General features: G+C 41.2%; 1 protein-coding gene across 1 annotated transcript; it reads right to left on the reverse strand.

Moving 5' to 3' along the window:
- Window positions 1-2,783: 2,783 nt before the first annotated feature.
- Window positions 2,784-7,068, reverse strand: LOC112564637. Its single transcript, XM_025239592.1, has 4 exons — window positions 5,287-7,068; window positions 4,557-4,783; window positions 3,683-3,757; window positions 2,784-3,542 (listed from the first exon to the last, which is right to left on the reverse strand). The coding sequence occupies exons 1-4, from the start codon at window positions 5,294-5,296 to the stop codon at window positions 3,183-3,185; spliced, it is 672 nt and encodes a 223-aa protein (XP_025095377.1). The 5' UTR covers window positions 5,297-7,068; the 3' UTR covers window positions 2,784-3,182.
- Between the last annotated feature and the right edge of the window lie 15,666 nt (window positions 7,069-22,734).

A 22,734-nucleotide genomic window follows, 5' to 3' on the forward strand; every position in this document is an offset into this window, starting at 1 on the left:
TCTTTACAATAATGTATTATACCATGTCCATGCTTTCATTGGATTTATGTGGCATCCATGTAATTTTATTCTTTTAAAAAACCATTCAGAGTATATGTATGCTACCCTGTAAGGATAGGAACATCATTGATGTTCAAGAAAATATGTATATTCTTGAAACCTGATCATAAAGGGACCGCAGAAATTTGCCGCCCCTTGTGTGCAAGTATTTCCAATGGAAACAATGTAATGTGGTTGAAGTTTTCAATCCAGTTATTTTGCATTACAGAAAGCATAACATACAAATAATCTGCTTTTTTCGTTTTCTTAAATTGTTATTCATTTAATTTTTTTAGTTGTGTTCATTTAAAGCTAAGTACACATCTATATTACAAAGAAGACTTCGATCTCTTCAATTTTTTAATGAATTGTCATTTTGGAGAGCTATTTTCCCATATATGCTTGACGTCCACTATTCATTTATTTTCCCTCTTCTACGAAAGAGACGTTTCATGTCTCATGTGGTACATTTCTCTCCCTTTGAAATACTATTGGAAATTCATCGAATATATTTGCTATGTCTATGCTTTAACAAAAACCGAGCAAAATAAAAGAGTGTGATTTTTTTTTTGCCTGATGTATAAATATTTGTGTTTTAATGACTTGCGAGAAATATTTGTTACACCCGGTAGTGTAGTGGTTAAAACATTCGCTTGTTATCACCGCAGGGAGAACGCAGGGTTCAGATCTCGTCTCGGGACACTGGATGTGACATCTGTCCGCAGGCTGGTTGTTGAGGGTTTTCTCCTGATACTCCTGTTTACAGCAGGTAGTGAGAAGTGGAGTAACACACAGAGAGAGAGGGAGAGTGTAAGAGACTGATAAACAACAGAGATGCAGAACCAGAGATCAAGATAAAGGCCACAATATCCCCCTGTCGTTTCGCGAGAATTGTAATTACTGGGACGGCACTGCGAGACACAGAAAGGGGGGTTTTTTTTTTAATTGGAGGTGGTGGTGGTAGTGGTGGTGGTGGGGGTAGTGGTGGTGGCGATGGATTAACTCCCTGTAGCTGCTGCCAGCTTAGGTAAGACTTGAATTTCAGTCAGCGTCGAGCGCCCGGCAATCAAGCGTGTAGAGATAGCGAGGCGCTGCAACCCTCTTCTTCCTGCTTTTCATCACTTGCCAAAGGTGATCCAGGAGCGGGTTCCTGACTCTTGCTGCCAGAGCTGACTCACGAGCACACACGACAATAGCGCTGAGCACTGAGCCGGCTTGACGCATATGCGTTGCTCATATGCGGAACTACACCTGACCAGACAGGTAAGCCCGCGAAAGGCCTGCAACACCTGCACTGAGTGTAACAACAACAGCAGCAACAGGCATTTTGTGTTATTTTTCTTTTATACCCGATTTCGTCATTCGAGTCTTTAAGCGAAAATTAAACCCTAGCGTGGAAAATCCTTCCTTATTCTCCTATAGTCTGACTGGAGAGACAAAAGAGTTCCGTTTTCCTTTCCCCCCCACAGGTGGCCAATTTGGGAAAAATGATTTATTTTTAGAGACAATTATTTGAGATTAAGACATTGTTAGTCACAGGAAGTTAATCTTTTAGACGTGATCATGTCCGGTTTACTTGAACTTTAAGGTCACATGTTTTCGTCTACAATCATCCAGCGTTTGATTTCCCTTTACCAACAGAAATATCAGGATGAAGTTTGTCATAGCCATCTGATGGTATAGTTTTATCTATCAGTTAGGTAAAGCCAAGAACAGGATACTATTTCCAAATTCTGAGTAGGGTTAGGGTTAATACCTTTCGTATGTTCTGAATTTACACGTTTGCATCACCATGCGCAGAAAGAAGCCAAAGTTTTCAGGATTGTTTAACCCAAACACGCTTAATAAACATACAATTTAGTTTTTTTCTGTTGGCCGAGGTCTTCACAACGTAATCACATCAATGTACAATCCTGACGTCAGTCTTGTCGACCTCTCTGTTCGTGCTGATGTTTGTGTGCGTGTATCGCCAGAATGGCAATGGCCAAAATCTAGGGAAACAGTATCTTACAATAAACATTACCTAGTTATCCCCCCCAAAAAAAATAAATAAAAAAATTCCCATTCACCTCACTAGAGGTGGGGCATGGACTGCAGGGGAAGTGATTGTAGGGACAGCGTGTGTAGGGAAGGGTATAGAGAGCGTAGGGTGTATGGCACGATATCAAATTCACTGTGTGTTCAACATGGTGTGTAGAAGTCGGGCCTCTTCGTCTGCTGCCTACACCTTTCTTGGTAAATCAGGTTGCCATTTCCGGCCTCATGAGAGAAAAGGAGTTTTCCAGCCAGAGGTCACACAGGCATCGAACAGGTGTTTTGTTTTACACTCGACAACACTAACAAACACAGCGCCACGTCAGTAACATAAAGCACCAAGTCCAAAGAGTCTGGTAAATTTATAAGGATAAGTATCACAAAGTTTCGCACACGTCATTCTCAAGGGTTATAACTGTATAGAGTTATGTGCACGTGTACATACATGTACACACACAATAAATACCAAACACATATCTGTCACACACACACACGCACACCGGAATATTCACAATGTATATGATAATTTAGGTTTTAAATTGAACTTTTCAAATAAAAGTTTTAAACATTATAGAAAATAGTCTGTCTCACTTGGTAAGCAGCCTTGGTCATAATTATCAGGTCACGTGACGGAGAACGAGACTTCGTGGAAGCAAACGAAAGAGCCCCGTGTAATTTCTTTATTAAACACAACGTTCTACAAAACCTTCAACTTTTCCCACATGAACAGACACGATAATAGACGAGATTTAAATTGGTCCTACTCTTTACGAGATTCCAAGCAATTTTATTTTGCCTTTACAATCCCTTTAAGCATTAAGTGTGAAGGGTTGCATAGAGAAGGACCTATTGCATTCACACTACAATCACCAGATCTCCAAAATGACTAGATATTAATTTAAAACATGTCAAGCATTGTAAAATTTAACACGTAAACTAACATAAATTAAGCATTGAGTATTTGCTGAAAAAAACAACAGCAATTAAGCACAAATAGGAGCAAACTATTTTTCCGCGACTGCGATGGTAGAACTTTTTTTCTTCTTTTTCTTTGAAAAGTATAGTTCACTCTATTTTCAAACATCATCGTTTTTCTTCTGTCATCATTTTCATTGGAACAGTTCCTTAATTATTGTAAGAGAGAGTTCATGATGTCTTCCATTCGACTCACAGGACAGCTCCAGAAACTTGAGAAATTTGGACAGCTCTTGTACCGTAAAGTAGCTCAAAAGCTGCATCACTTTATCGTCCTGTTTCTCCCATCCGGCGCAGTTTAACGGAAGTCCCTCCTCGTCGCACATGCCCAACGGGCCGATCGCGATGCGCGCGGCCTCTGTGAGCTCCCGGAAGTGACGCACAAGCAAGCAGCGGGCATCGGTGAGTCGAGAGGTTTGTTCGTTAAGGGCGGTAGTCATGCACGCTAACCCCTGGTAACAGGAGAGGAGGTTGTTGGCAAGGGCCTCTCTTGACTGGAACAGCACACAAAACGTCCATCTTTAGTGAGATCTGATCAGTGAGCCACAAAATGTCAGGTGGGCTGGGGTAAACAACCACTAAGTTTCTTGCAGCTCAGACCGGAGATGGTCAGCAAAATAAAAGTAACAACTACCTTCTGGTAGATGAGTGGCTTTTGGTTCTGCACAAAGTGAAGAAGTGAGAGGTCTTCTCTGTTAAGGTTTTTTATCTGTAAAATAGAAAGAAGAAAATTCCATCAAGAACCTACTCAAGACAGCCCTTTTTCCCAATAGGCGAATATAACTGTGAAAAAAGTAAAAATACATTAATAATAAGATACAAAAAGTGAGTGAGTGATACAAACATTCAAACAATAACTATATGCTCAAAAGGGCAAAGGCGTTTGTCAAGAAATACAAACAGCACAGAGGGCAGAGAAATGGAGATAAAAATAATCCTTAAAATGAGTAGACCATTGAGTCCTATAAGGTTAGGGCCTGACATTATATCTTTGAGTAAGACATCGGTAAAAGTGAATTGAGTAATACATGTACATGCATTCTTTAAAGCTGGTTAGATTGTGGTTCACAGTCGATACACGACGGAAGATTTCTCTGATCCAAAGGATAATGAAGTAGGAGAGATAATATTGAGATAAAGGTTTAAACTGAGAGTAGCGGAGAATGCAGTTTGCGAGTTTTTGAGGAAAGGATAACAACTCTCTTTTCATGTAATTCTCTGGGTATAGCTCTGTTTCAATCATTTTGTTTAGATGACTCCAGAATGTTTACAGAAGACTTCTATTCTCGTTGGTTTTTGTGTTAGAACAGATTTATCCAAGCTATTAACTGTAAAAGGTTTTGAAGACAATTAAGCTAGCTAGTTTTTAAAATGCAATAAAGAGAGGCTACTGTGCTGGACTGTTATTTTTATCCCCCTTTCTAAAGCTCATAAAGGTAATGAGAACATGTAAAACACACACACACACACACACACACACACACACACACACATTTATTAATTTTTACCAGAGTTGCATTGATTGTATCCAGAATTAAGGTCGCCATACTCCTGGACGTGTTTGATGTCCTACAAAACATGAAGTGAGTTATGGAAAACATTTCAGGTGACTGTCGACGCATGTTGTCTCCAAACACCTGCTTCAGGTACATGTTGTGTTCGTGTTCGGAAATGTCACACTCGGCTGATTCTGACGACCACGCCACCGCCATAATACCCGCTGTTAGTAGAAATGCTGAGAAAAGACAAGTTGGACAAATGTAAGGCAACAAGTCAAAGAAACGGAATAAGGAACAAACACGACAAAAAAAAACGAAGAAACAAAATCTGACATATAAAGAGTGACGCCCTGTAAGAGAAAGAAGGGGTGAGAAAGAAAGGGAGAAAAAACAAATCCAAATGAAAGACACAAAGCACAAAATAAAAGCGAAGTAGATGTATCAAGGCAAAGCAAGGGAGATAAATGTTAATTAACAAAAAGCAGGCACTAAATTCATACCTAATAAAATTAGCATCAATAACTCAAGCAAGCATCACAAAAATAATATCAATTCAATCAAATAACTTAAGCCTATACATTTAAGACAAAAGATAGCAAGAGAGATAACGTGCATAGAAAACACATATAGATGGCATCAAAAAAGAAAGAAAGAAAAAGAAAGATAAAAAAGAAAAGTAATAAATGGATGTACGCGGATGCTCACCTAGCTTGAAAAAGATAAATAATTAGAACAATACCTCGAATCATGGTGACAAAGGTTCCTCCTTCTAGGCCACTCGGAAAGAATCTCGAATGTATTCTGAAGAGGCGGCTGGGTTTTTAAAGTTCCCGACCTGCGTTATCAGTTTCGCCAGACGATATGAAAAAAAAAAAAAGTCGTCCCTAACCGGAAGGCGAACTGAGTCAGAGCGTGGAGGTGGCAGAAGGTAAGCGGACAGCAGAGGACAAGGAACACGAGACCATTGGGCTTGGCATTTGGGTTTGACACTTGCACTGTCGCTTCCTTCTTCTGGTCATTCATCTGGAACCGTCGCGTTGCAGTGTGACGTCAGTGCGCCAGGTCTCGGGTCGGGGGCGATCAAGGAAGGGCTTGGAAGGTACAGAAGTGAGGCGGAGGCGGAGGCGGAGGTGGAGGCTGGGATAGGTTGCCGAAGAAGACGAATCTGGATTATGTACTCTGGTAGCTGACAAACAGGATTGTTATTTGCTACAAACAGGAATGGTCTTTGTCACGACTGAATGTCTGTTAGAAGGATCACGAGATCGAAATATCACAAATGGAGTTGTTGCCCAGCAACATCAACTGTCAGCGAATCTGCTAGATAAATAAGAGAGGAGAAAGCAGAAGAGGAGCGCGTCAAAGAAGTGAGGTACGGACTGGAAAGAAATGTGTTTATGTTTCAAGCAAGGTGATGAATACAACAAGAAGTCAAGAAAATCGTTTCTTAAAGAGGATGAAACCGAGTACACACACACACACGTATAACAATGATAAACTAAGGTGATAGCAGAGTACTGAGTTGTAGCAGATCTCGTATTGTCTCGTGTATGTGTACGTCATTTGTTCTACAACTTGAACATCAAGTCTCCCCTTAGCTTTCCTCTGAGGGGCTCGTCCATGTGTTATTTGTCTGTAATTCGTCTTACATATGCGAGGGTAACTGTGCGTAAGACTAATTACAGGTATAAGCAAATGTATTCTTTTAATGCTCGCCCTAAAAGACAAATAATTTGTTAAGTGAGAAGGTGAATGTTAAGGGTTGAATCGGGAAAAGCTGGCAACTTAAAAGTTGAAAGGGAGGTAATCCGTAAAAAAATTGGGAAAGAGAATTTGCTCTTTTCAGTTAACTCCCGTTACTCGACGACAATTTCTCTCTTCTTATTTACATACTCTTTTGTGTAAACGTTTTTGGTTTTCCACTCGCTGCAAATCATATTGCCCTTAAAGCATATTAATTTTTGTTTATCCAGTATAACAAACTCGTTTGTTCAGTTTATTATAAAAATTTTTTTTTTTTTAATGTAAGTCAAGAAATTCGTGTTTCAGAGGAAAGGTGCATGAGAGAGTGGCGTTGGATGGGTGGGTTGGGGAAGGGTGCAAACCCCATGCTGACAGTGAACATTCGCATTCGAACATTACGAAAAAGAAGGGGAGTGTGTGAGTATAGTCATGCACACACACACACGTACGGTGGTAGCATCAGCAGACAAAGCACGCTAAACACAAACATAATTCATTGACCAATGACTCGGCTATTGCGATCACAAAGAACGATGCAATATTTAGAATAAGATAAACTTTATCGTCATACTATTCACATTCAAGGTTTGCAAGTCAGTATGCCAAAACAACAACAACAAACAACAACAACAACAACAACAACAACAACAACAACAACAACTGTTTCTGACGGCAGCAAAGAAAAGTGATAGACCACCCCTATTATGAGCATCTCACTGGCAGGTCAATCAGCCAAAGCCAAGACGGCTGTTACTAGCTATCCATCCCACATTCTTAACACACACCTGATTCTAATTATCTTTCTCTTCTTCTCTTTGCCCACACCCTCTATTTCCTTGCTTCCCCCTCTCTTTCTCTTTGCCCCCCCCCCTCTCTCACCTTCTATATCCCCCTCCTTTTCTTTTTTTAGGCACAGTGTGAAGAATCACATCTCAAGCATTGGGCTGGAGGATATTTTTGTCCTCTCGGTATCATTTTTGAATCGGAGTTGCCCCCTGGTCCCTACGCCTTTGGTGGGACGTGGATTTAGACCCTCACGTTCCATTCATATAAAATCTTTATAGCGCTGAATATCGTAGGATCTCTCCAGGTACTCCAAAACCAATTTACTTTCCAGTGCAGTCAAACAACAGCTAAATTACGCATGCGTTAGAAACGCAAAATATTCAGAAAGTTTTCCCCATTGTTATCATTAGTATAGAAATATATATCAAACTAACATTGCAAGCATTGTCTTTAAATTGATATAAATAACATACACGATTTTTTGAACGTTTTCGTTTAACCTTTATTTTAAAGCTGTACTAATTATATTTCTCTGATTAAAGCGGATTCAAATAGTCGGATTAATGTAATCGAAGCTAGAAGCAGCAGCAGACGTTTATTCAAGGGAAATAACCTTCTTCAAGGGGGAGGGGAAAGTGTAGTTCTCTCCCTTCCCTCAAAAGCTGACACCGCCATTTCGCAGTGATGTGACTCAATATTACTTGTGCTAAAATCTCATATTGGAAGGCAAAAGGCTTCAATGAGTACACAGATCATTCACATTGCTTCGATTTCCATGCATGCAACCCTGAAAACGCTATTTTTTCAGTCTTTTTTTTTTCAACTGCTATTTTCAAACTTTTCGCTTAGATATAAGATGTTGTTGGTTGGTGTTTAATGCCGTGCCAGCAACTAGGGCTATATCACGGCAATAAAAACATTTTTTTAAGTTTAAAGGTTTTGGGGTAAATCGTCTCAAATCAATTATCTTCAAAAACAAATCAACGTAATAGAGAGTGAACAAGGTGTAAAAGAAAAATGAAGTGTAAGAAGGGTGGTGAAGCCCAAAAAGGCCACGAACACACCAGGAATTAAGTTACATCAGAATGTAAAATCTTAAATTTGATTATATAGTCCTATTCTTTTTAAAAAGGTAAAGATTGCCGCCGATGGGATGGACCTAAATAAGCTAAATAGAGAATTTGCTGTAAAAAAAACTGTCGTCGGATGGTCTGGAGCTCTGGACAGATAATCAAAAGGTGTAATACATTAAAATTTCCCTTACACCAGGGGCAACATGGTGGTAGTTCACCTCGCAAGAGGTATCCTTGCGTGGCATATGTGTATCCTATCTTTAGTCTTGTAAGGACTGCCTCCTCCCGCCTTGTAGTGTGTCACAAAGGTGGGCGGTCGGAGAGACAGGGAAGAGTGGCGAATAATTTATTTTGACTTAAGGTGTTCCAGTGGCTTTGCCATCAGGTCAGAATGTCGGTTGAGAATAAAGTTTTGCAGTCGGATGAGATAAGTGACTGTATTTTACCAGGGGACTGACATGCAGCCTTGGCAGCCTGCTTAGATATAAGAGCAGTTTTCTGTGTTCATTCCCTCCGTTCGTATCACTCATTCATCATGATTGAAAGGTTACAAAGTCTTTAAAATTGTAATATGCATTTTCTTTAATAAAAGCTATAAAATTCAAAGAAAATCTTAAATAGCAACAAGATTCTGGTGGTGGTGGGGGAGGGTGGGGGGAAAATCTCGACTGTGGAAAAGCTAAACAACACAACGAAAATCCTTGTAAAGGTGTCAATAATATAAATGTAATAGTAGTAAAACGTAAACATGCATTTAGACGGGCTGGTACAAAATGGTGAGACAGCAAACACATGTCATCCATGTTCCACAGAAACATATTAACAGATGGCTGTCACGTCTGTCCAGATGTAAAAAATACATCGTTTGGCGGACTGAATACTAAACACTTCTTAGGTGGTGTAAATGGGGTAAACCCGCACAGAATACACAATGACAAGACATTGAAACAGAAAACCTGTCTTCAGTCAAACCATAGCCAAGCCATGTTTCCAAGTGTAATTGGCGTTAATGATTGACAGGGGAAAATATTGATTGCAGGCACAATCACAGATGATTACGTGGCTAATGCACACTAAAAAAAATATATATAAAACTGCAAAAATTGCACAACTCCAAGATATTTGATATAGTTCATTAAAGAAGGCATGCTGGTGAATTTGGAGGTATTCGTCATCAAGAGGGGGAACTGCAAGCTGTCAGAAGTAATCGGAAAGAAAAACAGATAAAAAGTCAAATATTTACATCCAGATCTTTCCGTACATTATTTACAAGGACATATTTTTAGCTATTTACATAGATTTATTTCATATTTTGATAAGTACACAGTACTTACTATTTCTGACATATGACATATGTGTACAGAGTGGCGTACAACAGTACGTACAGAGTGTTTATATCTTCTTACAAACAAATCCTCTCCACACAAAGTAGAATGCATTCAAAATATAGTGGAGACTCGAATGTAAAGATTATCAAAAAGTCTTAGTACATCATTAATTTTCTATTTAACAATTAGTACAACAGGTACGCAGTCACATACTGAATAGGTTAGAAAATTCATTATTTGGCAACCTCGCGTTTGGCAAAAATACGATTTTGAAAAAAAAAGAAACCCGCTGTTTACATAAATAATCTGCTTTCAATAGAGCAGACACACTTGAATTTTTTTAATTATCATTTTGATTAAAGTTATGATTGACAAAAACGGTAGAAACATCATAAAATTGTTGAACACAGGGAAAGGAAAAATCTTTAGCGTATGAAATGAGATATTGCATTTAGTCTATTTTTATCAGTCTGGTTTTTTGTTTCTCTTTCACTCATAACAACTGCAATAGAAAAACACCATGTGATAGTGTCATGCATGCTCCTACATCTCCTTCCGTGGCACTGACATTACACATTAAATAAAAGTTCCGCCAAATTGTCCTCCGCACACCAAGAAGATAATCATATTCATAACAACAAAATTTAAAGCATTCTCACACCTGGAAATTCTATTGTCAGAGCTACAAAGAGGACGCAATTCTTAACTTGGATCTTGACATCACAGCTATGGTCATCAATGTGAAAGACTGGAGATGATAGGTGAAGATGGAGAGATTCATTGCACGAACTGAAGTTCCGTCTGGGCACATGACATCACAGGCGATGTGCCAATCAAAATGCAATATTTCCTCAACGAAAACGTCACGATCAAAACAACAACAACTTAAAAAGTTAATAAATAATTATATCAACAACAAAATAAATTAAGCCGTTCTCAGCATGATATGCACAATTCGTCAGCAAAACTGGAAAGACTGATGGTATCGAGATGGTCGTTCACTGCTGCAGTCAAAAAGCCTGAGAGTTGATATTCCCTCACTTCCCTAAAGTTTGTTTCCAGATCATCCTCCACATCGTTTGAAGACAATGACAGGCAGCATGTAGAAATTGTGTGGGTGAGGGTATTTTTTTTCTTTCGTCGTGAGAAACTTTTCTGTGCAGGATTGATTTCTTTTTTCTGAGTGCTTCTTGGTCTTCAAGTTAGAACAGAGTTTCTGCAGCCGTTGCCATAAAAGGATTCTAGGAATAAATTTGACAGACTAGACTGACTAAATTTGCTGCATTGCCAAACTGTATGTTCATTGTATATCGATGTTTAAAGCTGTAGAGAGGGAATCAAAAGAACAGGGTCGGGAGGCGAGTACAGGTCGACTGACCCACGCGAAAGCAAGCGGTTGTCACAAATGTCGTAGAGACTTCATTCCAGGTTCGTTTCTCCTAAACGTCCAGTTCAACTTTCAGGGGTCGGGAATATGAGCAGCTTTTTTTTTTTTTAAGAGCACCTCTGATTTTCATGGCATCATAATAGTAAACTCAATTCTTCTCCTGCCTCTTTCCCCTTTTTGTTCTTTTTTCGATTTTCCTTTTTGCTTCGTTTCTTGGATTTGCTGCTTTCTCCCTTTTGCAATCCTGCGCCAGACTGTCAAAGGAAACAGTTTCTGCATTCTGCAAGTTCTGAGCAGCCAGGAAGATGTCCCAGAGATTTTCGATGTGTCCACCAGTGCACTTCAAGCTCTTCCCTCTAACTTTGCAGCTGTCTTGGAAGAATGCTGCTGCAACTGCTGCAACTCGCCTGGCGTCTCTGACGACGAGACGAGCAACCATAGAACTGCAGTTGCGAGACGGTGGCTTGACGGACTCATTCCGCTGGGGGCATCCTCGTGTCAAGCGTCTCAGTGGAACGAGGGTATCGTTCGTGATGTTTAGCAAAGTAGTGACAATGTTCGAGTCAGTGAATATCTGATTGGTCTTCTCAGCTTTGCTGAGTACCGTGAACATTGCTCTCTCACAGATTCCAGCAGCTTTGCCATCATGCAGACATTTTGGTCCACCTAAAGAAAAACAAAATCAAGTGAAATTGGTTTTTCAATTATAATTAGTCTGGCAGTATTTCGTTATCACATTTTGGTATAAAGATGCAGAAAATGTAACAATGTAAAGTTTCCGTGTACTTCGACAACGACCACATCATGTTGGTAATCAACAAATGGTGTCGTCAGCCAGTCTGGCAGCGATAGTTAGAACATTGATGGTTATAACTGCCATAGTTTTAGCGCTACTGATATTTTGCTGGAATTTATCCGCTAACGGCTATGATTATTACGTTTTTTAAAAAAAATTCAATGGGTCAACTGCCATGCTTACTGCATTTAACTCAGAACCATTGTTTGAACTTATTTTTAGAATCACGAGTGAAGCCACTCCATCACAATGAGCATTTTCTGTAATGAGGTCCTCTACTACCCCAAAATCTTTCACTCGAGAAAAGCAGGTTCAGAGAGAATTTGTCATTTGCTTTCAACGATTTTATACGACTGTGATGGTAAAAGAAAAATGTATGCTTCTAACATGACGAGGAACGGTATTTTGGCTTCGAGTCTGAAGTTAGCATCTATTTACTGATGGCTGAGCAAGGAACCTCGCTGTGTGTTCTCACAGACAGCAAGAAATTTCCCCCAAAAGCCTCTTTTCTCTGTGTGTGTGTGTGTGTTTTCGCGCCTTAGTGCGTGTGTCTGTAAACGATGGAGTGAAAGTGCGGAAGGAAGAGCAAAGGAGAAAACATTTGTCTGATACCTTTCTGTTCTTGGTGGAATTGGTCTTGTTCATTACAAGCTGTAACTCGCGGAGTGTTTTGTTTTTATAATAGCCCTGAAAAAAAAGTAAATGCACGTGACAAGTTATAAAAGGATGAACTTCATGGTTATTTCAGTGACAATTTTGGAAACCAAGAAACATTATTCTGACATATCCAATACTTTTACATGAAACTTCTATTTGAATAAACTCGATACAGTATTAATTCCAGTCTACCTTACAAACATGGACAGTATCATTCAAGAAAGGGACAGAGTGTGATTGTAGTCGATCAAGGTAGAACAGGGACCTCATAGTTTAGAAGCCCGTCAAGACATAACATGACACTTAAAAAGGAAGTTATTCACATTTCTAAATTATATTTTGACAACGGAATATCGCTTGTCCTGACGCATGCTTCCAGTAAATTATTACTGACTCAGAAATACTTGTTCTTTATCATCAGGGAAACAGATTAAAAAATGAACTGGTCTGAAAATAATTTCCCGAAGATTTTAACTAAAATTTATTTTATTTTTGACGCTGTCGAGTGACTTCACTTTGACGAGCAGCAATTCTAACATAGTGTGAAGGAGTAATACTCCAGGAAGAGGTAGGTTTTCATTGCACGTTTAAAGGATTGAAACGCAGGTAGATGGCGAATATGAAAAAGGAGAGAGTTCCAAAGTAATACAAATCACGTGACGTGACAGGGAAAATAACATCTTTGTCAACACAGACAAAATATTTTCAAATATCAAAAGAAGACACGAGGATTTAGAATCTACAAAGGGAGTAAAGCATCATTAAGACGAGGAAAACATCAACTTACAATGTCATTGATGAGGCTTTCGCTATGAAGTGTCTTGTTGAGTCGACCCAGTCCGTCCTTAACTCTGCTAAAATTATTTACAGCCTCCTTCCTAGAATCCTTCTTGCAGACGGCAAACGTCACCATCATGCATCCGAAGATAATCAATCCTGTAAAAGATAAAACCTTCAATTGTTAGTCTGAGATAGACAGTACAAGGAGTTGGATAGAAAAGAAGGAGAACAGGTGAGAAATAGAGGCATGTGCGGAGACAACACGCATGTCACGAGGGAATAGAAAAAGGGAAAGGTCGTCTCACGGCTTTTTTTCAGGTCGTTAGGAGTTTGAGGTGTTAGAGACCTCACTTTTCTCGGGGTCAGCTTTACGTGAGGGAGGTACCTACCTTCCCCAACACTCTTCAGAGTCAGGTACCCATTCTTGCCAGCTGGGTCGACTGGGACTGAAGTCAGTATCGAACCGGTATCCCTCTTAGTTTGAAAGCCCGCATTCTTATCACTCGGATGGGAAACAGAGGGAGTATATCAACAAACAAGATATAATATGCCTATACAGACAACATGTGGCGTATCTATCAGACAACAAGGTCTGACCTATCTACACTGACAGTACGAGTCAGTGTGGCACAGCTACCAATGCAACGACCATCACCATTAAACAACAGCTTTGACAGTTTGACAACATCGTCAAAGTATCACAAGTCCCACGGTGTGACTGTAGCTGACAGCAATAACCTGTTAAACATCTAACATTGCATCTTTGTGATGCGGATACTAGCGCGTTACAAAACTCCATCATCATCATCATCATCATCATCATCATCATCATCATCATCATCATCATCATCATCATCATCATCATCATCATCATCATCAGCACAAGCAGACGACACTATAGCCTTACCTAGCTTCATGTCAAAGTATTTTATCCGTGTACAGGCGACCTAAGAAGACCAGAGAGTTGAACACAGTTTCAACTACAAGCAGAACCTTAACTCTTCAGTTAAACTCTATAACAAAATCTCAAAAAGTCAAGCATTTATACTCACAAGGCTGGTAAATACCCGGGTACATTTAAAGTAACAGTGTGAGACTGTGAGCTGTTCAAAGACATAAGAAACAATCGATTCCATGTCTAAATTTATCTTAATTTTTTTTTTAGGGGTGGGTGGGCAAAAAGACAACACTGTGAACATGTGAATAACGAATCTAAAAAAAAAAATCCCTAACCGGAATGCCGTGACCTCTACAGCCGACGACGCACCGTGACCACATGGGCTGTCAACACTTTCTTGTACACGTGTGTCTAAATTTATCTCTCCGCGGTTTACCCGTACATGACATCTCCACCGAAAGTGCTTTTCCTAGAAGTGACTCTCAGGTCGCGAGTAGTGGAGTGGAGTGGGTCGTCGTCGTCTTGCCACCTCGCCTTCCCGGTGCAGCGAAAATGAATGTGAGATCAACGGGCGCGAGGGTAGTTGTTGCTACCACGCAACTAAGTCTGTGCAGTACAGTGGGAAGATGCTCGAGTTTGGGAGTAGGGGGAGGGACTTCATGTTGACAGTGAACGACGTTCACATTCTTGCTTCCTCAGTATTTTTTTTTTTTTTTTTTTTTTTGAGAGGGTGGCTGTCCCACCCGATCCAACGCCACTGGGTTTGTCTATGCCTCCCTGCACATCCCTAAAATTTTTTATAAGTATCCTTCTCGGTTTCATTTATCGATTTTATTTGCAGGTAACTGTCTAAAATTAATTCAAAATGTTGCCGACTTTCTCTGTAAAGCACTACAGTAGGGAGAAAAAATAATTTGCAAATTACTGGTATGGTTAATAAAAATTTAATGTATATTGTAACTACATTTATAGTCTCAGGGTTCAAAACCATCTCTCTTTATTCTCATTCACTCGAACACACACACACACACATATACAAATCGCATCCACAGTCTCACAAAACTCTTGTTACGCTTCACTGGAGCAGCCAAACCCATCTTCACGAACGTCACACCTGTCCTGACCAATCAGATCACATCCGCCATCTCACGGCATCGCGTCACAGCTTACTCTCCCATTCACAAAACCATTCTCAGTATCTCACACAAGAGTCTTTATTTCATTTTTTCAGACCCGTAGTAATTTCCTTTTTTTATCCCCTTGTTTCCTTGTTTCTGTCTCAGTCATGGCTGAGAACTCACGCACTTTTTTTTCCCTAACATTTCCTCAAATTTCTCATCATTCTGTTAGTTCTGGTTTTCGTGTTACGTGTGATCGTATTTTTTTTTTTTCAGCCGAACGTATAAAGGCTGGGGGGAAAGTTAGGGTGGTAGGAAATTTTTGTAACTTTACAAATAAGAATAATATCAACACACGCACGCATCTACAGAAAATGAATAATTTAAGTATCACAAGTCTCTTCATGCATTCGACCAATATCTGGACTGGAAGACTGTTTCATGGTCAAGTAAAAAAAAAGTTAAAAGAAAAACAGAAATTTTGGTAAATCACTTAATGCCAGTGTTTACGACTTCGTCTGTATAGTCAGTAACCAAGTAAAAAGAATGCGACGATAAATGGAAACAAATTGAAATATTTCATAAATCAGGTCTGTTGGCTTTAGAGTTCGAAACTTCCGGGTAGAGGACTAGAAGGTGGGTGGATGCTTGAGCCGACCTGATATTGCTGTTCGTGGGAATTCAGTAGGAGGCTGAATACAGTATAGAAACTCATATTTAGTCTGAAAGATAACACTGCAAGTGGCATCAGACTTTTAGCGGTAGGAGGAAAAGAAGAAAATGGTAAAAAAAAAGGAGGAGGAAGCAGACGAGGAGGAGGGAAAAAAACCGAATCTGGTCAATATTTAGCAATAGAGACATGAAGTCATGGGATCGTGTCTTGGAGGCGGATTTGTCACTCTCTCTCTCTCTGCAGTTTCCGTTTCTTACCTGCCTTCACTCATGTTTATACTTAGGTTACTTATTACTAGTCATGTCAACACTGTTTCAAGACCAGCTCCATTAGCTAATAGACACTTATAAGCTTTTGTATGTGGTCTCCACTGTTTACTTTCCTTCAGTCATGTGCATCATCAGTTTACTCTGAAAACAGGGAGTCAACTTTTTCTTTCTCTCTTTCTGTGTGGTCACATCTGAAGCTAGCAACTTCTTCAGAGTAAATTATTCACTCGCTAATTCTTCGAACGCAGTATTATTTTGTTTCAAATAGTTTTCTACTAGCGATCACTGAAAGTATGTAATTTTGGATGAATAAATAAACAAGGTTATGCACCAGAGGCACATCTCGAGGTAAAGCAAACCCAGAGGTGTATGTGTAACTCAGGTTATCAGTCGGCTGTTAGTCCTCGCAATGCTTACCTGTCCATAACTAATGTTGAGGTAACCTTACCTCCACTCCCTAACTACGCCCCCAGCAGGTCCGTGGACACCAAACAATCTGCCAGATTGACGGGGTCTCGAACCTGCAACCATCTGCTCCGAAGCACAAACCACCAGGAATAGCATGATCTACCTTGGTGGTAAACCCTGGTTAACCTACCTACCGTTGGTGTGACAGAGATGAAGGGAAAATTGTCAGAAATATTACTTCACCAGACGATAACACCCACAAACGCCGAAGCTAAGGTTCTAAAATGAGAGTTCTTAGGAGAAATGACGAGAATAAAAACAAAAGCACACCCGGGGTATCAGAGTCGGGTACGTTATTGTTGAATGAAGCAAGTCCTGTCCACGCCAGTCACACTGAGGTTTCCCCAGGAATGCGGTAGAGAAAGACAATCCGTGACGAATGGTGAGCATGACCACGAGCGGGGTATCCTGTGAACAGCCGCCCACCGCGCCATCCACCCGACCATTCCACCCACTCACTCACTACATCCTTCACCAGTTTAGTTCAGTTGTCTCATGCACCCGGTTTCAAATTTACTCCATCTTCCTGCTTTTTGTCTTGTATCAGCAAGATTCGTTGTCTTTCCTCAGGATGGGAGCTTGAAGGTGTTGAACAATCATTACTTGTGTAGCTACTGTGCAGGTGTCAGTGTGATGCGCTTGTTGTGCTGTTTGTCGTGTTCACTCTGCTAGTAATTACAAAGTGTTTGTTATTTATTAGTCACAGTAAACAACTACGGGATCCTACATTTCATAGCGAGAGTAAGCGTGAGTATTAGAACGGTGCATGAGTAGTCAGGTTTTGTAGAAACTGCAAAGAAAAAAAAATAAGAAAAAAAGCAAAAAAAAAAAAAAATAAAATAAAGAAATAAAAAAAGAAGAAAGAAAAAAAAAGAAAATAACATGAGTAAACAAATCGAGATCATATGTAAACATAATTACCTGGCCTGAGAGAACGAGAGAGCGCGCCTGACTGTCAAGACTGCTCGATTTTATTATACAGATTCTATTTCTGAATTACTGACGGACATGATCGGATTTGCGAGAATCTCGACGTCGTCACCACCACCATCACCACCACGACCACCAGCGGCATCGATCATAAGGTAGACAATATCTCCTCCTAGGAACTTACAAATATCTATCAAGTCTCTGACACTAGATGCTCTCCCCCACCCCTAGAAATCAAGCACCTCGATGACCCACTCGGGGAGACTGCGACACGGGGAGAGAGAGAAGGTGCTCCCCACCCGACCTCTCGCTGGGAGGCATTGTCTCGTCTGCAAGGCACAGAGCGCGCGTGCGCGTGCGCCCCTGACGCGAGGTCTTTGTGTGTGGCGCCCTCTGTTCTCCCTCGCGCGCCTTTCATGGGGGGGCGGCCTTGTGAATGGGGCTCGGCGTCGACTGACGAACACCGCTCACGCGCTTCTCCCTTGTTGACAGCGACGCCAGCGGCCGGGTAACGGGACCTGGCCACGCGGGCCGTGACGTCACGTCGGCTGCTGCGCGGGGGCCCTGTCGAGGATGCGGAGCGCTGGCTGTCGTCAGCTGAAGGTTTCACTCACGTTGGTATTTATTTAATTCTCGCCTTCTGTTGAAAGTTAATGTTGTGTAAGTCATTCATCATTAAGTACTGGTTCACGGTTGTTATGGTATTATCTTTTGAGTTGTGGTTGAGAAAGATGTGATTTGATCCGTTTCTCAAATATGTTTTCTTCCTTATATGGTTAATGGCTTATTGTCGTATAATCACAGTTTTTGCTGTCCACTGCCGTTAATAAACCACAATCATTTCTTTTAAATATACTGTTATCGCTTTTGTTTATTTATTTTTTTTTTGTGTGTGTGTGTGTGTGTGTGTCCTCGATGATCGTGTTGTAAACTTGAACGCGATATGAAAATCAGAACCCTTTTAATTTTAAATGTTTTTAAAGTTTATTATGCAAAAACCTCAAACTAATCTCTTTTCCCTGGATAAAGCAGACACCTTAATTCTCCAATGTGATCTGTGGCAGTACTAGACGACGGATAAAAGAAAGTATTAGCTTCGCTACTACAAAGCAAGATGCTGGAACGGGATGTTGACAAACTAACCTCCGGGATCGTGTGTAGGGTGAGCAACACAGTGAGGGAGTCAGGTCCGATGGCTACACACTTGTTGAACACGTCTTGGTTTCGCCAGGTGTTAACAATGCAAACCAGTCGGCCTTATTCTTACTTGTAGCCTAGGAAAACACTTTCATTTCATCTTCATTTTTATGATGGCGCGAGTTGTACATTAAGGTGTGAATGCACGCGCGCGCGCGCACACACACACAAAAGAAAGCATTAGGGGAAGGGAGAACCACAGAAGGGTGTGGGTAGAAAGGGCCTGATAACACATGTACTTTGGTACCTTACAGGCCAGTTACCACCACAGGGCAAAAAGGGAGGTACTAATTGAGGTTAATTACAGCTTGAAGGTAGATCAAAAGGCTTCTCGCAGTTGTCCTAGTGTGGCAATGTACTGTGAATTATGGTGAGTCGCCGCAACTCCCAGAGAGGGTATGAAAACCAATATAAAATTTTAAACATGAAAAAGAGAGGCAAAGTGCACCTTTCGATGTTCACCTGCTTCACGGTTTTTCCTTTTCCATCTTTCCTTTCGCTTTTGTCGCGCTATTCTCGACATTCTGAAGCTGCCATTTGGGGTTTCCCAGTCTCTCTTTGTCTCCTTCTTCCCTTCCGGTCTGTCTCGTTCTGCATCACTCGACCTCCTTGTTTTGTGCCACCATTTATATCCTCCTCCTCCTCCTCCTCCTCCTCCTCATCAGTTTCATTACTACTCATACGCTGTACCCTGTCATTCCTCTTTATCACTTTTTACTTAGTTTCACCAGGTACCTGTCGCCCGTAATAGCCTTCTGGTGGTAAAATGCCAATAAAATGTCTAACTCAAAATCTCTTATCATTAAAAAAAAAACTTTCCTGCGTCCTTTTTTCTTCCTGTGAGTTTACCGCAATATTTATCCCTCTATCTGTGTGTTTGGTTTTTTTCTCTCTGTCTTCAGTATTCAAAGAGTACTGCTGCTAGATGATCAGATAAGAGTGGGTGCCACAACCTTTCATCTTAGGTCGAGCAAAAACGTTGCAATCGAAGCGACCCCGCTCCATTAGCATGCTCTCAGGGTGGTTTGCCACCAGATGCCTCTGTACTGCAAGCTACAGTCACTACCAGAGACACCCTGTGGTAGTTACCCACAGACTTTGGCTACAAGAGACACCTTTGGCTACAAGAGACACCTTGTGGTAGTTACCCACAGACTTTGAAGGCAACCACTACAAGAGACACCCTGTGGTAGCTACCCGCAGACTTTGATGACAGTCACTAGAGTCACCAGCGCAAGCCATGTGTGGACAGACTCCTACACCACGCGCCTACGGGGGCCGCTGTGAGTGGTCCATTGGTCACAGCATGCGGCCCGGTTGCTTGTGACTAGGGACACCTTGTTTGCGCACCCTCTCGCTGGCTTTAGGATATTTCTTCCAGCTTTTTTAAAATATCAGGGACTTAGTTAAGGCTCATAAAGCCCCATAAACATAATCTGTCTTGCTCTCTGCCGCTCTTTATCGTTTCTGTATGACCTCCCACAATCCCTTTCAAACATTTGTGCACCTGTGTACACCTTTTTCTCATTCATTTAAAAATTTTTTTTTTAAGTTCTTTGGGTTGGTGGTGGAAGGGTTGTTCACATTTCTTCCTCTCTTTTTTTTCGTTTCTTTTTCTGCGTCTGTTCTTGTGTTTATGCTTGGTCTTACACTGCCAGAAAAGCAATATTTAAATCAATCACGGAATAGCATCTTTCTTAATTAATCCAGGTGATGTTTGTGTTGCTATAGAAATGAATGACCTAAAACCTTTATCAGGTAATGTGATTAAAGGATTTGTTTTATTGAAAAGATGTTACAGAAGGAAGAAGCAATATAATGAAATACTATTTTTTTTAAGTTATTTTGATTTTCTTGATAGGAAGGTATTCATGTGTGCAGGGAGAGAACAGCAGTGGAGGCAGTGATATATAAACATATAAGCTGTTACATAACTAATACCAGGTGATAGTGATCTCTACACGACTGTTACACCTATAGGTATGTAGTAGTGATTTCAAGGTTTTAGTGAACCAAAAGTCACTGCCAGTGTTTAAAGTGTTTAAAGGGTTATTTATCTCACCTTCAGAGGCCATTTGAAACTAGTTTGTGACCTCCTGGAGGTTACCGTGAAAAACTACATTCTCACATGAATTTTAAACACTGTGACAATTAAGACAGAAAACAATGGAGGGAATATTAATATTTCTTTGATTGCAATGGCCCTAACGAACACCCCTAGCCCTTTGAACCAACCTCCATCTCCACCAAGCCCTGCCTCAAACAGACACAGTGAACAGTGAGCATGGAGGAGATAGCTGTGGGGCTACAATATACACAAATCTCTCCTTTTTGATCGCTTGTATCTGCCGCGCATGAACAGCTTTTCAATAAAACTTGTTCGCATCTATTCATTCTTTTTTAAAGCAAAGCCCCCGCTTTTACCTGCAATAATATTTTTTTCACCAGTATCCTTAAAATGTTTGAAGGAGGACGCTCCTTGAGGTCAAATAGTACATTTAAATATGCATCCATGACTAACAAATATTGCCTCTACAGCATGGCTTGCGTATACCCGCTTTTTTTTGTGGCTTGATCAATTCAATAGACATTTAACAGTGTCAACCATAATGGCACATGTCAACCATGGCCGTTCTCATTGCTGCTTATAAAAAGGAGAGAAAAAAGAAGAGAGAGGAAAAAAAATGAGAAACTCTTTCGCACGAGATGATGCGGGGGAGAGTGAAGGAAATCAAAATTACCTTTTGTCTGTGCGCAAAGGTTAAGAGGAAATGAATTTTGGTGAAAGGATAATGAGGTACAGACGTGTTGGACAAGTACAGCCGGCCCCGGCAACACGTCTGACGCGCGCGTCTCGCGATGGAAAAGTGTCGCCATGTTCAGCTTGGCGGCGATGTCACATCTGCCGAAATGCACTCCATCCCATCACTTGCCTGGGCCCCACCACTCCTTGCTGCCTGCCCCACGCATGCGCACGGCAACGCCCGAGGAGGGGCGTGCAGGGGAGGGAAATTCAAAACTTTTTTCGGGTCCTCGCTGCGAAAACTTTGCTCGACGTCGGGGCAGGGTGGCCTTTGTCCGATCGCCCCTACACTTCCGCTGACCGCCGGATGCTCACCGTCATCACGCTGCGTGACCGCTGACCTCCGTCTGCTCGTGACCTCCTGCACTGCGGAGGTGCAACACGTCACAGCTCGCGGAAGGCGAGAGAGAAAGAAGTGCCACGCCCACCGGTGGTTGTGATGCTCTCGTCGTCCTGATGTTGTTTTGAGCAGAAAAACGAGAAGTTAAAAACGAGTTAAACCTCAATCGGTCTTTTTTATAAAAATTTTTTTTAAAGCTTTTCAACATTATCTTCGTTGTCGTTGTCATGATCCTCGACTGATATGAGTTTGAGGAGTGGATCTTTGATATAGTAGAACTGCCGACAGCGGTGAATGCGAGGGCAGGGGGGACCCGCTTTCAGGCCAATTTCTTCTGCCCCTTTCCCATACTCCTTCGGACGTGTACTACAAGACAGAGGCAAGATTCTAGCCCCACAAATACCCTTCCCTTCTATTATACCGTCTTTATGCCTTGAAAATGCCCTGCCAGTCTTTCATATTTCCACTTGTTTATTAGTTATTCAGACTTTTAAACTCCCGCTGTTGCTAACAGCTGCCTGGGCAAAAGGGGTCCCGTTTGAATGCGATATGGGAAGACGCCAGGAAGCCCACCACGCTTTTGGTATTTTCATGTAAAAATCAGAATAATTAGAAAATAACAAGAGGCCTGATACCTAATTTTGGGTTTGGATTGTGTGTGTGTTTGATTAATTGGAAGCAAAGTTTGCCAGAGAGAGACGAGAGTGGTGAAAACACTTTAATGGCGAGCAGGTGATGGGGGCCTGGCATGCGTCGGACGTCGAAAATAGCCTCCAAGTTCGGCCTTCAACAAAGAGCCACGAGCGACGCGAGACCGTGTAATGTTTGGTTGGCTATGGAAAATTGCATCAGAAATAAGGAGAAAAAAATGGGCGACAGAACTGGCATTGGGTCTCTTCTGTCTCCCCCCAACCCTCACTTCCCCCTCCACCACCTCCACG

This window comes from Pomacea canaliculata, linkage group LG5 (assembly GCF_003073045.1).
Source record: "Pomacea canaliculata isolate SZHN2017 linkage group LG5, ASM307304v1, whole genome shotgun sequence".
Lineage (NCBI taxonomy): Eukaryota > Metazoa > Mollusca > Gastropoda > Architaenioglossa > Ampullariidae > Pomacea > Pomacea canaliculata.